This window comes from Musca domestica, unplaced genomic scaffold (assembly GCF_030504385.1).
Source record: "Musca domestica strain aabys unplaced genomic scaffold, Musca_domestica.polishedcontigs.V.1.1 354, whole genome shotgun sequence".
In the NCBI taxonomy this organism is placed as follows: domain Eukaryota; kingdom Metazoa; phylum Arthropoda; class Insecta; order Diptera; family Muscidae; genus Musca; species Musca domestica.
The window spans coordinates 57,421-72,949 of NW_026712317.1; the positions used below are offsets into that span (position 1 = coordinate 57,421).

General features: G+C 35.9%; 1 protein-coding gene across 1 annotated transcript; it reads left to right on the top strand.

Annotated features, from left to right (window-relative positions):
- Positions 1-8,623: 8,623 nt before the first annotated feature.
- On the top strand, positions 8,624-13,742 carry LOC131803933 (putative uncharacterized protein DDB_G0271606). Its single transcript, XM_059125895.1, has 4 exons — positions 8,624-8,636; positions 10,055-10,551; positions 10,621-11,847; positions 13,731-13,742. The coding sequence occupies exons 1-4, from the start codon at positions 8,624-8,626 to the stop codon at positions 13,740-13,742; spliced, it is 1,749 nt and encodes a 582-aa protein (XP_058981878.1).
- Positions 13,743-15,529: the final 1,787 nt, after the last annotated feature.

A 15,529-nucleotide genomic window follows, 5' to 3' on the forward strand; every position in this document is an offset into this window, starting at 1 on the left:
GTGGGTCAAAATCTTAAATACTTATAACTCTTATAGAATGTGATGTAAGAGTCCGATTGCCTTCCAATTACACATGTCGCAATATTTTATTTAATTCAAGGTCTGGTGTGAAGATGGAATATATCGGTCCCCTACTTCTGGCACCTCCCCCAAAAATGGTAAAAAATTTTAATATTCATGAGCTTCAAGAGCTTCGAAATCAATATCCGATTCCATTTAGATTTTGCACATCACAATATTTCCGTAAACACAAGGTCTTTTATGAATATAGTAGAGATCGGATCATTCATTCTGAAACCTCCTCCTCAAAAATATATCGGTCCCGTACTTCTGCTAACTCCCCCAAAATGCTGAACATTTTTAATATTCATGAGCATCGAAATTAATATACGATTCCCTTCAGATTTGCCATATCACAATATTTCCAAAAACACAAGGTCTATTATATATATGGTAGAGATCGGACCATTCCTTCTGGTACCTCCTCCACAAAAATGGAATATATCGTTCCCTTGCTTCTGGTACCTCCCCCAAAAATGCTAAAAAATTTTAATATTCAAGAGCTTCGAAATTAATATCCGATTCCATTCAGATTTGCCACATCACAATATTTCCATAAACACAAGATGTGTTGTAATGATGGTAGAGATCGGACCATTCCTTCTGTTACCTCCTCCACAAAGGCTCGAAGTTTCGAATAACAAAAAAGATCATTAAATCTGGAATGAACATCCGGTTCCCTCACAATGAGTTCAGAATCTTTAACAACAAAACGCTCATAAAAACCGAAATATGCATCAAAATCTCTCCAAATTTCATTTGAAAAAAATTAGCAAGTATTAGCGTAACCTCAAGAACATTTTTTTTTAATTCGTCTTAAAAAAAATTACAAATTTCTATAATTTTAAGAAAAATCCATTCTTCCTTTTTTGCCCCCCCAAAAAAAAAAAAACCTTTAAAGGATTAGTATGATGAAAAAACTAAAATGAGACATCAAACAAATGAGTGTCCAACATATTTATGTAAACACTGGCTTGCACAGCCATTATCCTTTATAGCATAACAGGAAACAAGGAAGGCAAAAATTGAAATGAAAATAAAATAAAACAACTTCTCACCCACACCAGCAACACACAAATCCAATTATCAAAAGGCCGGCCAACCCAAAGCCAAACACACTGCAGAGCCTAGGCACACACACTCACACACACACACACACGCAAAAAAGCTAATTTCAATAAAAATAACCAAAGTGGAAGAACCTCAATACCATGTTAAATAAATAGTAACAAACACAATTACATACACACACAAAAACACTCTCACATACGCCCACATACCTACAGGAAGACTGCAGCTCCATGTTTTTTTTTTTTTTTTTTTTTTTTTTGGGAAAAGGGGGTGAAGGGGAAAACTTGCGAGTTTCCTTTTTTGCCTACCCCCCAAGCTTTAATAACACCAAATTCCCTAACCCTCCAACCCAGGCAAATAGTTAAATGTGTTTTGTTTTGTTTCGTATTTATATTTTATTTTTTTTGGTTCCTTTTTGGGCCCTTATTTAATGTGTTAGTGAAAGTCCTATAAAGTGATGAAGGGAGGGGTAAGGGAGGTTGTGTGTTAAGGTTTGTTTAACAAAACCCTCTTGTGTTATTAGTTTGTTCCATTATTCCAGCAGTTTTTCCAGTTCTCTGTGTGTACGCTGGCCAACCACATATACGGTGGGAATTTTGTCCATTTGTCCACAACTAGGGGACTTTCACTCGTGTATGTTCCAAAAATTATGCCATAAACTTTTATTGCATTTCACTTGAATATGGACAATATTCACACACACCCTCCCCCCACACACACCCACACCCCTATAGACTCCCATGTATTTATTTATTTTTCTCTGTGCAACCAGCCAGCCATGCCATTCTATTCCATACCAATGTCCAGTGGTCTAATTTCTCTGTGTTTTTTCAAAGGACCAAAGGCTATATAAATATTAGCTAAATATTCATATATGTATACACACACACATCAACATATATGAATATATAGATTTTTTCCATTCTCTTTTTTTCTGTTTAGATATGTATTTTTTTGATTATTTTCTTTTTTTTTTCAAGTAAAATATTTGGCTTTCTATTCACACTCTAGTTATTTGTGTATGTAAATTAAATTTTGAAATGTTTCCATTATTGAAACTGGGAGAACAAATGGCTGCCCGCAATGAAGACATAATGTGCAGCAATTTTGAATTAAATATTCAAAACTTAAATAGAAAATAAGATGAGAGTCATACATATATGGAGAGAGTTTTTTGTTAATTTAACCCAGTGAACCAGCAAGAAAATTAAAAGAGAAAGACTTTTTTAATAAAGAAAGAGTATAAAAATAACCTTTTTTAACAATAGGCTTCATGGGGGCGTATGAGTCATGACAACACTCATACGTACCAGTGGTACATTTTAAGGCAGATATTTAACAAGTAAAAAAACATTAAGTTCGGCCGGGCCAAACTTTTAATACCCTCCACCCTAGGGTTAAAGAACATTACAAGAAATGTGGCAAAAAACATTAAAATGCCGAATATCGGGAGGTACCGTTATATAGGGGCTACACCAACACGTGCACCTATAATTACAATGTTTCGCCACAAGAACTAGGACCCATTATGACCCACAAATACCAACTTTTACACAAATCAGTGAAAAAATGTGGCATAAATCATCAAAATACCGAATATCGGGAGGTACCGTTATATGGGGACTATACCAGAACGTGGACCTGTTTTGCCACACGCTCAGGGACCCGTTGTGACCTACAAATACCAATTTTCAGACAAATCCGTGAAAAAATGTGGCATAAATCATCAAAATACCGAATATCGGTAGGTACCGTTATATGGGGGCTATACCAAAACGTGGACCTATACATGCAATGTTTTGCCACACGCTCAGGGACCCGTCATGACCTACAAATACCAATTTTCAGATAAATCCGTGAAGAAATATGGCATAAATCATCAAAATACCGAATATCAGACAATATCAGACTCTTGGCTTTTCTAAGCCACTCGCTCGAGGGCTATTAAAAATTATTCCAGTAACACATCGTTTAATAGCGTACCGAAGAAATTTGGTGATAATTTTTCAGAATTTTCCAGCTACCATTTAATCAGAGAATATTTGAAGCATAAAGTTTAAACGAAAATGGCTAATAAAAATCAATTCTTATTAGACGAGAGAGAGAGAGAGAGAGAGAGAGAGAGACAGACAGACATAGAGAGAGATATTCAGAAGAGATTTGAGTGAATGCATTAAGTTCTAGTTGCCAAATTTTTCAAGGACTTGCCTGTCACAAATGTGGGGTTTTGTAAAAATAGGAACATTTGGGCACAAGTATTGGATTTATTTTTTTATATTTATTTTTTTTTAAGTATTCCCATATGTTCCGCACATAAAAATGTCTTTAAAGGAGATCCAAAAAATTTGGGCAAAAATAACTTTAAGCGCTATTTTTCTTTATTTACCTGGCCAAGACTGGTGGCAGGGGAAAATTGTCTTAAAACTTTGAACAAGCTGTTTCTGGAAAAAATCAAAAACTCCTTGAAATTCCACGTCAATGGGTTCTAAAAGGGGCTTCAACATTTTTTTTTAAAATCCATGTCAGCAGGTCCTTCAAAAACCCTTTAAAAACCCACATTTGAAGGTCCTTCAAAAATTTCTATGAATTTCCTTGTCTATGGGTACAAAAAGAGGCTTCTAAAAAATCCATGTCAGGAGGTCCTTCAAATTCTCCTTAAAAGTTCACGTCGGGGCTACTAAAAAGGCTTCAAAATTATTAAAATATCCAAATTTGGAAGTCCTTCTAAAACTCTTTGGAAATGCATTTCTGGGTGTACTATAAGAGGATTCAAAAGTCCTTCAAAAACCCACACCTGGAGGGCCTTGAAAAAAAAAATCTTAAAAAATCCACGCTTGGAGGTCCTTGAAAAAAATTCTTAAAAAAATCTACGCTTGGAGGTCCTTTAAAAAATTCTTCAAAAATCCATGCCTGGAGGCCCTTGAAAAATTCTTTAAAAATCCACGCCTGTAGGTGCGTCAAAAATACTTTAAGAAACCATGCAGGGAAGTCTTTTTAAACTTATTATAAAATCCAAGCCTCGAGGTCTTTAAAAAATCCACGCCTCGAGGTCCTTAAAAAATACACGACTGGAGGTTCTTGAAGAATCCACGACTGGAGGTCCTTAAAAAATTCACTACTGGAGGTCTTTAAAAAATCCACGCCTCGAGGTCCTTAAAAAATCCACGACTGGAGGTTCTTGAAAAATCCACGACTGGAGGTCCTTAAAAAATTCACGACTGGAGGTCCTTAAAAAATTCACGACTGGAAGTCCTTAAAAAATTCTTTAAAAATCCACGCCTGGAGGTCCTTGAAAAATTCTATGAAATTTCACGCCTGGAGGTCCTTGAAAAATTCTATGAAATTTCACGCCTGGAGGTCCTTAAAAAATCCACGCCTGGAGGTCCTTGAAAAAATATTCTTTAAAAAATCCACGCCTGGCGGTCCTTGAAAAAATATTCTTTAAAAAATCCACGCCTGGAGGTCCTTGAAAAAATATTCTTTAAAAAATCCACGCCTGGAGGTCCTTGAAAAAATATTCTTTAAAAAATCCACGCCTGGCGGTCCTTGAAAAAATATTCTTTAAAAAATCCACGCCTGGAGGTCCTTGAAAAAATATTCTTTAAAAAATCCACGCCTGGAGGTCCTTGAAAAAATATTCTTTAAAAAATCCACGCCTGGAAATGTTTCAAAATATTCTTTAAAAATCCACAGCTGCAGGTCCTTCAAAAATTCCTTAAAAATCCACAGCTGGAGGTCCTACAAAACATTTCTTAAAAATCCACACCTGGAGGCCTTTCAAAATAAAAAAAATTTCACGCCTTGAGGTCTTTCAAAAATTCTATAGAAAAAAGTGTCCTTAGTGGATAGAGGATTTTTTTCTATAGAAAAAAGTGTCCTCAGTTCCCTGAGGAATTTTTTTCTATAGACAAAAGTGTCCTCAGTGGCCAAAGGAATTTTTTTCTATAGAAAAAAGTGTCCTCAGTGGTCAGAAAAATTTTTTTCTATTGAAAAAAGTGTCCTCAGTGGCCTCAGGAATTTTGTTTCTATAGAAAAAAGTGTCGTCAGGGGCTGAGGGTACTAAAAAGAACTTCAAAAATTCCTTAAAACCCAAGTCTGTATGTCCTAAAGGAGACTTCAAAAATTCTCAAACATCCCCCACCGGACATGAATTCGTGATTTTTTAAAAATATATTTTTTTCAAGGATTTTTGCCATTTTACAACTTTTTACTAAAATTGTAGCTGATCCCCATATCTTTAAAAACTACATTCCATTTAATTTTCCATCATTATTTTCACCTCTTTCCCAAACCAAATCAACTTGCCACAATAGCAACATTTGTCATTTACTGCTCATTTCATTGCTACTGAGCTGTCAGTTAAGTTTATCAATCTCCTGACTGGCTGCCTAACCTAATTTTACTTTTGGGGCCAACCAAAAGAAAAAAAAATGGAAACGAAAATATTTTGTTGCAGGAACATTAATTTCTGTCAATTGATGGAATACAATTGGAACAATTGACAGCTAAATATCCCTCATCATTGGCCGGAGTGTACCCTCCTCTCTATACCCTATCCCACATGCCAGTAAACAAAATACTTGGCTCCCCTGGAAAAAATACTTCATCTCGTATGAAAAGCTACAAAAATATGCCCAACGATGTGTTAACAAAAATAATCACTCACTTTGTCAAACTCAAATGGAGGTCGTCGACAATGTTCCGGGTTGTTTTTCCCGAGCTTTTTTTTTCATTTACATGCTAGCTGGCTGCCTGGCATCTAAACGTAAACGTTTATTTATGACTTTGTTAAAAAGGAAGAGAGGATGTTATGAATGTGTGTGAGTGTGAGTGTATGCGTGTGTTGCTTTTACAATGTATTGGTTGTTATATTTTTATGGCAGAAGCATAGATAAAAACCCCAACAAAAACAACAAAGTTGTTTCGATATATTCAATAAATTCCTGTATTTTTTTGTCTTCCTCTGGCACCGATGATATTTGAGAAAAGCGAAGCCTGGGCTATCGAATGTTCTCCAGGGTCTTGTTGCCTGTTGTCTGGTGTTAACAACAAGTGATGCGTACATAAATGATTATAGCTGAGCAGTCAGAAGTTATGTGTGGAAGTAAATTTTTCTTCCTCTGCCGCAGTTAAAAGATAAAGAGCTACTTTGATTTAACAAAGGGAAAAGCAGGAAACTGGAGAAAATAATTTTCATCCAAAAATCAAAAAAATATATCAGGCCTCTAAGTATACTTTTTCCTGTAGAAAATACATCCTCAGGCCACTGAGGTAAGTTTTTTCTATCGAAAAAAAATTTTCAGGCGACTGAGGCAAATTTTTTTATAGAAAAAAATTCCTCCGTCCCCTGAGGTAAATTCTTTTTTATAGAAAAAAATTCCTCCGGCCACTGAGGCAAGTTATTTCTATAGAAAAAAAATCCTCAGGTCCCTGAGGCAAGTTTTTTCTATAGAAAAAAATTCCTCAGGTCCCTGAGGCAAGTTTTTTCTATAGAAAAAAATTCCTCAGGTCCCCGAGGCAAGTTTTTTCTATAGAAAAAAATTCCTCAGGTCCCTGAGGCAAGTTTTTTCTATAGAAAAAAATCCTCAGGTCCCTGAGGACACTTTTTTCTATAGAAAAAAATTCCTCAGGCCACTTGAGACAGGCCACTGAGGCAAGTTTTTTCTATAGAAAAAAATTCTTCAGGCCACTGAGGCAAATTTTTTCTATAGAAAAAAATTCCTCAGGCCACTGAGGCAAATTTTTTCTATAGAAAAAAATTCCTCAGGCCACTGAGGCAAGTTTTTTCTACAGAAAAAAATTCCTCAGGCCACTGAGGCAAGTTTTTTCTACAGAAAAAAATTCCTCAGGCCACTGAGGCAAGTTTTTTCTACAGAAAAAAATTCCTCAGGCCACTGAGGCAAGTTTTTTCTACAGAAAAAAATTCCTCAGGCCACTGAGGCAAGTTTTTTTCTATAGAAAAAAAAATTCCTCAGACCACTGAGGCAAGTTTTTTCTATAGAAAAAAATTCCTCAAGCCACTGAGGACACTTTTTTCTTTAGAAAAAATTCCTCAGGCCACTGAGTGTCCTTCTTTAGAAAAAAATTCCTCAGGCCACTGAGGCAAGTTTTTTCTATAGAAAAAAATTTCTCAGGTCCCTAAGGACAATTTTTTCTATAGAAAAGAATTTCTCAGGTCCCTGAGGACACTTTTTTCTCTAGAAAAAAATTCCACTGAGAAATGTTATTTTTTATAGAGAAAAATTCCTCAGGCCAATGAAACAATGAGACACCTTTCCAAAGTGAACTGTTGTTTTTCACCCCGTTTGGCCCATATAGCGTATAATTGTTGACATCACTCATACGCACTCACGTTTTTTGTTTTCTAAAGTTCGTTCGAATTAACTGAAATTTCTTTGAAATATTTTCCTTGAAGTCTCTTCCTTTGAAATCCCTTGGCAACTTAAATATGACCTTCATTTTTATTTTCGTCATAATCTTTTGAGGAGGGAAAATGTTTTTCTTTATTTGATATTATTGTTATGATTATAGACGTTTATATTGATTGGCTTGATGCATCATTGGAAATCCAGTGGAACGTGGGCCAAAATAATATGAAAATATATCAGCCTTACAAAATAGAAAAAAATCGAAAAAATTTGAAGGTAAACACCAATGGCACCACTCTCCTCCCCCAGCGGTGAGAACAATCAATACATCGAAATAAATAAATTACAAAATAACAGCTCAAATCAAGTGTGTTTTTGGGTGTGAGGGCCATAGACGTAAATATTTTCAAGGCAAAAAATAGAAAACTAAAATAAATAAAATCAAATAAATTATCGAAGAAACAAACCAAACAACAAATGGTCTGAGAATAATAACAAAATAAACACAGACGCATGGGGAATATGGGACAGCATCCCTTTCTCTTACCGCTGTCGGAAAAAACCAGGCTGTTGCCAACCTATGTCAAAACAAAAGGAAAAACAGAGCCCTTATTATTTATGCCCAAGGGCGGAAATCTAAGAATTAACTACCCGAAAAAGCCTTGGCATTTTCCACAAAAAAGTACAAAAACATAAATACAAATAAACATGAATCAAATTTAATGGCTTTTGTTTGGACAGTTACCTGTTCGAAAGTCCACACACAGGGAAATGGTGGTGGAGGAGGAGAAAGTGAAGACCACTTTAACATTTGGTCTTTAAAACGGATAAATGAGATTTTCGTTATTAAATATTCCCTTGAAATGAAAATAAACCTTTTCAAAGGCTGTGCGACTTAAATACTTATAGTAAATCAACTGGTGGTGGTGGTGTCTCATGCCACTCTTTGGCTTTCCTAATACACCTACTCATCACTGCTTATCTTGGGGTTTTGTTTCCAACAAGTCTTCCTGTCAGGCGCTGCCTTCGAAATGATAAAGTGCTAAGCAAATAGGCTTTAGCTGATTATAAATACGCCTGCCAATTGTTGGATTCGCAATGTCTTTGCAAAATAGACACGCACAATGAGCAAAGGATGTGAGGGAATAACGAGGTCAAAATCCAAAGGATACAAGTGGGGAAAATCACATTAATCTGTTTCCTTATAAGATATTGAAAAGAAATGTCGTGGATTTAAAGCCAACAATAAAGAACGAATTTAAAGGCAAAGAAAGATATAAACTTCGACAAATAAAAAAAATATGGTTATATGGCGTATAAGTAATGATAATAGTCATACGCCACCGGTTATTATTAATTAATTCTCTGGCATATTTCATGAGAAATTTTTTCTATAGAAAAAACTTGCCTCAGTGGCCTGAGGAATTTTTTTCTATAGAAAAAACTTGCCTCAGTGGCCTGAGGAATTTTTTTCTATAGAAAAAACTTGCCTCAGTGGCCTGAGGAATTTTTTTCTATAGAAAAAACTTGCCTCAGTGGCCTGAGGAATTTTTTTCTATAGAAAAAACTTGCCTCAGTGGCCTGAGGAATTTTTTTCTATAGAAAAAAGTGTCCTCATGGACCTGAGGAAATTTTTTCTATAGAAAAAACTTGCCTCAGTGAACTGAGGAATTTTTTTCTATAGAAAAAACTTGCCTCAGTGAACTGAGGAATTTTTTTCTATAGAAAAAACTTGCCTCAGTGACCTGAGGAATTTTTTTCTATAGAAAAAAGTGTCCTCAGTGACCTGAGGAATTTTTTTCTATAGAAAAAAGTGTCCTCAGTGACCTGAGGAATTTTTTTCTATAGAAAAAAGTGTCCTCAGTGACCTGAGGAATTTTTTTCTATAGAAAAAAGTGTCCTCAGTGACCTGAGGAATTTTTTTCTATAGAAAAAAGTGTCCTCAGTGACATGAGGAATTTTTTTCTATAGAAAAAAGTGTCCTCAGTGACCTGAGGAATTTTTTTCTATAGAAAAAAGTGTCCTCAGTGACCTGAGGAATTTTTTTCTATAGATAAAACTTGCCTCAGTGACCTGAGGAATTTTTTTCTATGGAAAAAACTTGCCTCAGTGGCCTGAGGAATTTTTTTCTATGGAAAAAACTTGCCTCAGTGGCCTGAGGAATTTTTTTCTATAGAAAAAATTGTCCTCAGGGACCTGAGGAATTTTTTTCTATAGAAAAAACTTGCCTCAGTGGCCTGAGGAAATTTTTCCTGAGGAATTTTTTTCTATAGAAAAAACTTGCCTCAGTGGCCTGAGGAATTTTTTTCTATAGAAAAAACTTGCCTCAGTGGCCTGAGGAATTTTTTTCTATAGAAAAAACTTGCCTCAGTGGCCTGAGGAATTTTTTTCTATAGAAAAAACTTGCCGCAGTGGCCTGGGGAATTTTTTCTATAGAAAAAACTTTCCTCGGGGACCTAAGGATTTTTTTGAAAATCGTCCGGGAATTGAATTTTTTTCAACCTTTGATTTCCAATTTATTTAAAATTTATTTTTTTTTTCTCTTTTTTTTCCAGGTATTTCCTATACCCAGCAACAGAATATCAAGCCACAGCTTCACCAGCAGCAGCAACAACAACCACACAGACCCACCGTTGCCAAAGAAATTGGAGAAGCCTCCAATTCCTTGACATCGACCTCAGTTCCGGCAGCCACAGCGCGACAATGGAGTCGAAAACATGCCACAGTGAACGAAGATTACAACCACCTGATGCAGAGCCACCACAACAACAACAAACACCTTCCATTTTTAGACAGCGACGAAGAGGAGCAGCTGCAGGAAGGCGAAGACATCCAGCGTCCCATCCTAGATGACAATAAATTGCAACAATTAAAACTCCATAAAGATTTCTATTATCAGCAGCAGGAAAAACAACAAAAACTATTGAGAGAGCAAGGACAGCAGCAAAGTGATATGGAGGATGAGGCGGAGGCGGAGGAGGAGGATGGCGAGGATGAAGATGAGGCGGAGGATGCCGAGACTGAAGATGAGGATAATTTCAGTGAGCATTTTGTAAATAATAAAGAAAAATGTGCCAAAAATTGTAAACCAAAGCAACAACAACAACAACTACAACAAAAGGAAACAGAAAATCATAAACAACAACAACAACTACAAAAACAGAAACAACACTCTACCAATAATTCTCTAACCAAAGCTAGGACTTCTCTAAAACCAGCTCATCATCACCACCAGCGAGGACTTTATCAGCTGGATGATCAAACCGCTGCCACTCACCCCTCCACCTCCTCCTCTTTCTCTTCTCCCTTGTCTTCATCTGTTCCCAACAACTCATTCTATTCTTCCTCTTCGTCGTCGTCGTCGTCTTCTTCGCCGTCTTTAACCAAAAAGATTTCCGCTTCTTCCACAGCCTCCTCGGAGGATCCCAGAAGCCTTCACAAACAACCATCCCAAATGCTTTTAAAGAATGAGCGCAACGTTTATTCGAATTCACAAAACAAAAACAAAAACAAACAAACTCCTGCCAAAACAAGCTTAAAAGCTTTAACTAACAAAGAGCACCAAAGAATCCATGTGGCCCATCGGCTGCAACACAAAGAAGTTAAGAAGACACACAATAGGGAAAGCCAACATAGAGCGAATATGCGGCAACAACAACATAGGGATAGTTATCAAACGAAAAGCTTTAAAGATGGCCAAAATGAGCAGCAAGAGGAGAAGGAGGAGGAGGAAGATGAAGTAAAAATCGAAAGAGAAAGCTCTAAACGTACTCGCAGAGAAACCGAGGAAGTTGAGAGCAAACAAAGTCTGGAGGAAGATCACCATGAAAGCACTTTGGCCCTGACAGAGGACTATACCTCCTTCTCCACGACCAGCATGGATTTAGAGGCAACCTCCCAGCCCTTCACACCACAACAATCTCAAAATTCATATCTCAACCAATCTCTGGTAAGTGGTCCCACCTCATCACTTTCCATTGTGGCGCCCACCCATTCGATCCTACCCTCAACGGTGGCCATGAAAACCAAACGCTCCCACACCAACGTCCGTGTCCCTGTGGAGGTATTGAACACTCCCAAGGAGGCCATGGTCATTATCGATGAAGTGGAGGAATATGAGGGTGCTGCCGAACGCCAACATGAATATGCCCAAATGGGTGTAATTGGCGGGCCGGAAGATTATCCTCACGATGAGGAGCCAAGAATGCTGCCGCTGAGACCCATCTTGCCTAATCCCTATGACGCGGAAGAAATGTCTGTCGTCTATGCTGAGCAACATTCGGAAATACGTCTGATGTGTGAGGTCGATTTGGACATTGCCTCCAGCATGTGGTACAAAAATGGCCAGGTAAGTGGGAGAGAATTTCCAAAATTTTTTATTCATTTCTATATTTACATATCTTGAAAAAGCAAGTGTGGCAGGTGGTTATTTTGAGGCGAAGTACGATTGTTTTTTAATAGAAAATTGTGGTTTTTCATAGAGAACATATTATCCTCTTTCGAAACAATTTTTGTCAGAATCTTGATTTCAAACAATTCTATCGAAAACCTTTCGAAATTTGACAAAAAAAAACTAAATTATTTCCATAAAAAATATTTTTTCCTTTCGAAAAAAGGAAGAAGATCATTATTCAAAAGAAAAAAAAATATGATTTGATTTTCTTAAAAAATATATACGTTTTTATTGAAAACATTAATAAAAAAATTATAAAAAAATATTTTTTCAAGAGAAAACAAATTGAGTACTTTCCCAGGATATTTTTATTGGAAAAAAAATCTACAGAAAAAATATTAATTTTTATTTTATAGAAATATTTAGTTTTTACTTTTTTATAGAAAAAATATAATTTTTCTATAGCAACAGTGACATCAATATGAAATTTAAGGATTTTAGCCTTATCCCTTCACCCAGTAACCAACATAATACCACTTGGTACTTTTCGTACAATTATAGTATACATTTCCAAAAACAGCGCATTCTGTCAACCACAGACATCAAGAGGGACATTTGTATCAATTTTCAGGATTTCAGCTCTATTATTTCACCCAATAAAAAATTTAGTACTATTTAGTACTTTTCGTACAAAATCAATTCCAGATACTAACAGAGGCATCAATATCAAATTTGAGAGATTTAGACGAATCTTTTCACCCAATACCAAATTAGGTACTATTTAGTACTTTTCATAAAAATAAAAGACACATTTTCAAAACACCGCCAATCGCAAACACAGATGCCATCAGTAACCTAAATATCAATTTTCAGAATTGTATCTCCATCCCTTCACTCAATACCAAAAATAGTACCATTCAGTACCTTTCGTACTAGTGTAGTACACTTTTCAATGCAACATCCATATCTTAACCACAGACAACAATAATTACATCTATATCAAATTTTCGGATATCATTTCTATTGCTTTACCCAATACCAAATTTAGTACTATTTAGTACTATTCGTATAATTATAGTACACATTTTAAAATCCATTTCCAGATTTCAGATACCAACAGAGGCATCGATTTCAAATTTTAGAGATTCCAGATCTATTCTTTCATCCTGTACCAAATTTAGTACCATATAGTACTTTTCGTACAATTACAGTACACATTTCCAAAAACCACCTCACCACATACAAAAAGGGTCACCTATATCAAATATCTGGATTTCAGCACTTTTCTTTAACCCGATACCAAATTTAGTACAATTTAGTACTTTTCGTACAAATATAGTACACATTTCCAAAGCCATCTCCATATGTAAAATTCAGATACCAATAGATACCAATATCAAATTTGAGGATTCCTGCCCAATCCCGTCACTTAATACCAAAATTGGTACCATTTAGTACTTTTCGTACAAATACGGGACACATTTCCGAATCCTTCTCTATATGTCCAGGCTACACATGAACATCGAATTTAATGCACAATTTTCGATTTGAAGCAGTATCTGTCCACCCAATACCAAATTGTACAATTTAGTACTTTTCGTACAATTATAGTAGACATTTCCAAAGCCACCTCCATATATAAAATCCAGATTCCAACAGAGACCTTGATATCAAATTTGAGGATTACTGCCCAATCCCGTCACTCAATACGAAATATAGTACCAATTTGTACTATTCGTACAAATACAGGATACATTTCCATAGCCACCGTTGAATCTCAAACACCGATATCATCAGTAATCCAAATATCAAATTTTAAAATTTTATCCTCATTTTAGGCTCAATATTAAATTTAAGGATTCCAACTCCATCCCGTCACCCTATACCAAATTTTGTGCCAATTAGTACTTTTAGTACAAATACAGGACACATTTCCGAATCCTCCTCCAAATGTGCAGGCTAGACATGAACAACGACTTTAATACAAATTTTTCGATTTTAAGCTCTATCTGTTCACCCAATACCAAACTGTACCAAATTTAGTACTTTTTGTACAATTATAGTAGACATTTCCAAAGCCACCTCCATATATAAAATCCAGATTCCAACAGAGACCTTGATATCAAATTTAAGGATTCCAGCCCTATCCCTTTACCCAATACCAAATTTAGTACTATTCGTACAAATACGGGACACATTTCTGAATTCTTCTCTACATGTCCAGGCTACACATGAACAGCGACTATAATACAATTTTTTCGATCTTAAGCAGTACCTGTCCACCCAGTACCAATTTGTACCAAATTTAGTACAATTTAGTACTTTTCATAGAAATATAGTACACATTTCCGAAGCCACCAGAGACCAGATACCAACATTAAGACTTTGATATTAAATTTGGGGATTCCCTGTCAGCCAATACCAAATTTAGTACCATTTAGTACTATTCGTACAAATACAGGATACATTTCCAAAGCCACCGTTGAATCTCAAACACCGATTCCATCTGTAATTCAAATATCAAATTTTTGAATTTTATCCTCATTTTAAGCTCAATATTAAATTTAATCTCGTCACCCTACACAAAGTTTATTACCAATTAGTACTTTTAGTACAAATACAGGACACATTTCCGAATCCTCCCCCAAATGTCCAGGCACAATCTGTTCACCTAATACCAAATTGTACCAAATATAGTACTATTTAGTACTTTTCGTGGACTTATAGTACTCATTTCCGAAACCACCTCCATATAAAATTCAAATCAAATGTGTATTATGTCTGCAGAATTTTTGGTATTAAAAATGGGCCATGTAGGTCCACGCTTTCGTATAGTCCCCATATAACGGTACCTCCCGATATTCAGTAGTTCAAAAATGGTACTTATAATTCGTAATAGATACTACAGCATAAAACAGAAAACGGGCCATGTATGTCCACGTCTTCGTATAGCCCCCATATAACGGTACCTCCCGATATTCGGGACTTTGTTGATTTTAGCGACGTTATCCACCGGAATTCTTTCAAATTTGGTATTTGAAGTTCGCAATGGGAACTACAGTCTGTGACAGAAAATTGTCTATGCAGGTGCAGGTCTTCGTATAGGCCCCATATACAAGTACCTCCCTATATTCGGTATTTTAATGATTTTAGGGGAATTTTTCACCAGAATTGTTTCAAATTTGATATTTGAAATCCGTAATGGATGCAACATCCTACGACAGAAAATTGTCCGTGCAGGTCCACGTCTTCGTATAGGAACCAAATAACGGTACCCTCCCGATATAGGGTATTCTGATGATTTTAGCGACATTATTCACCGGAATTCTTTCAAATTTGGCATTTGATGTTCGTGGTAGATGCTACAGCCGATGCCAGAAAATTGTCTGTGCAGGCTTATGACAAAAGTTGCACATGCAGGTTTTTAAGATTTTAACAGAATTTTTAATGGATTTTAATTTTTTGAAAATTGAAAATTTTTACAAATTGGTGGAGGTTTCAAAGTTCGGTCCGGCGGAACTTACAGTTTTTTTACTTGTTTATTTTTTATTTTAATTTAAAAAATTTCGAAATCCCCACGAACTTTACAACTCCTTCCTTTTTTCGTATTCTTCACAGAACAAAGTTCAACAAGAAA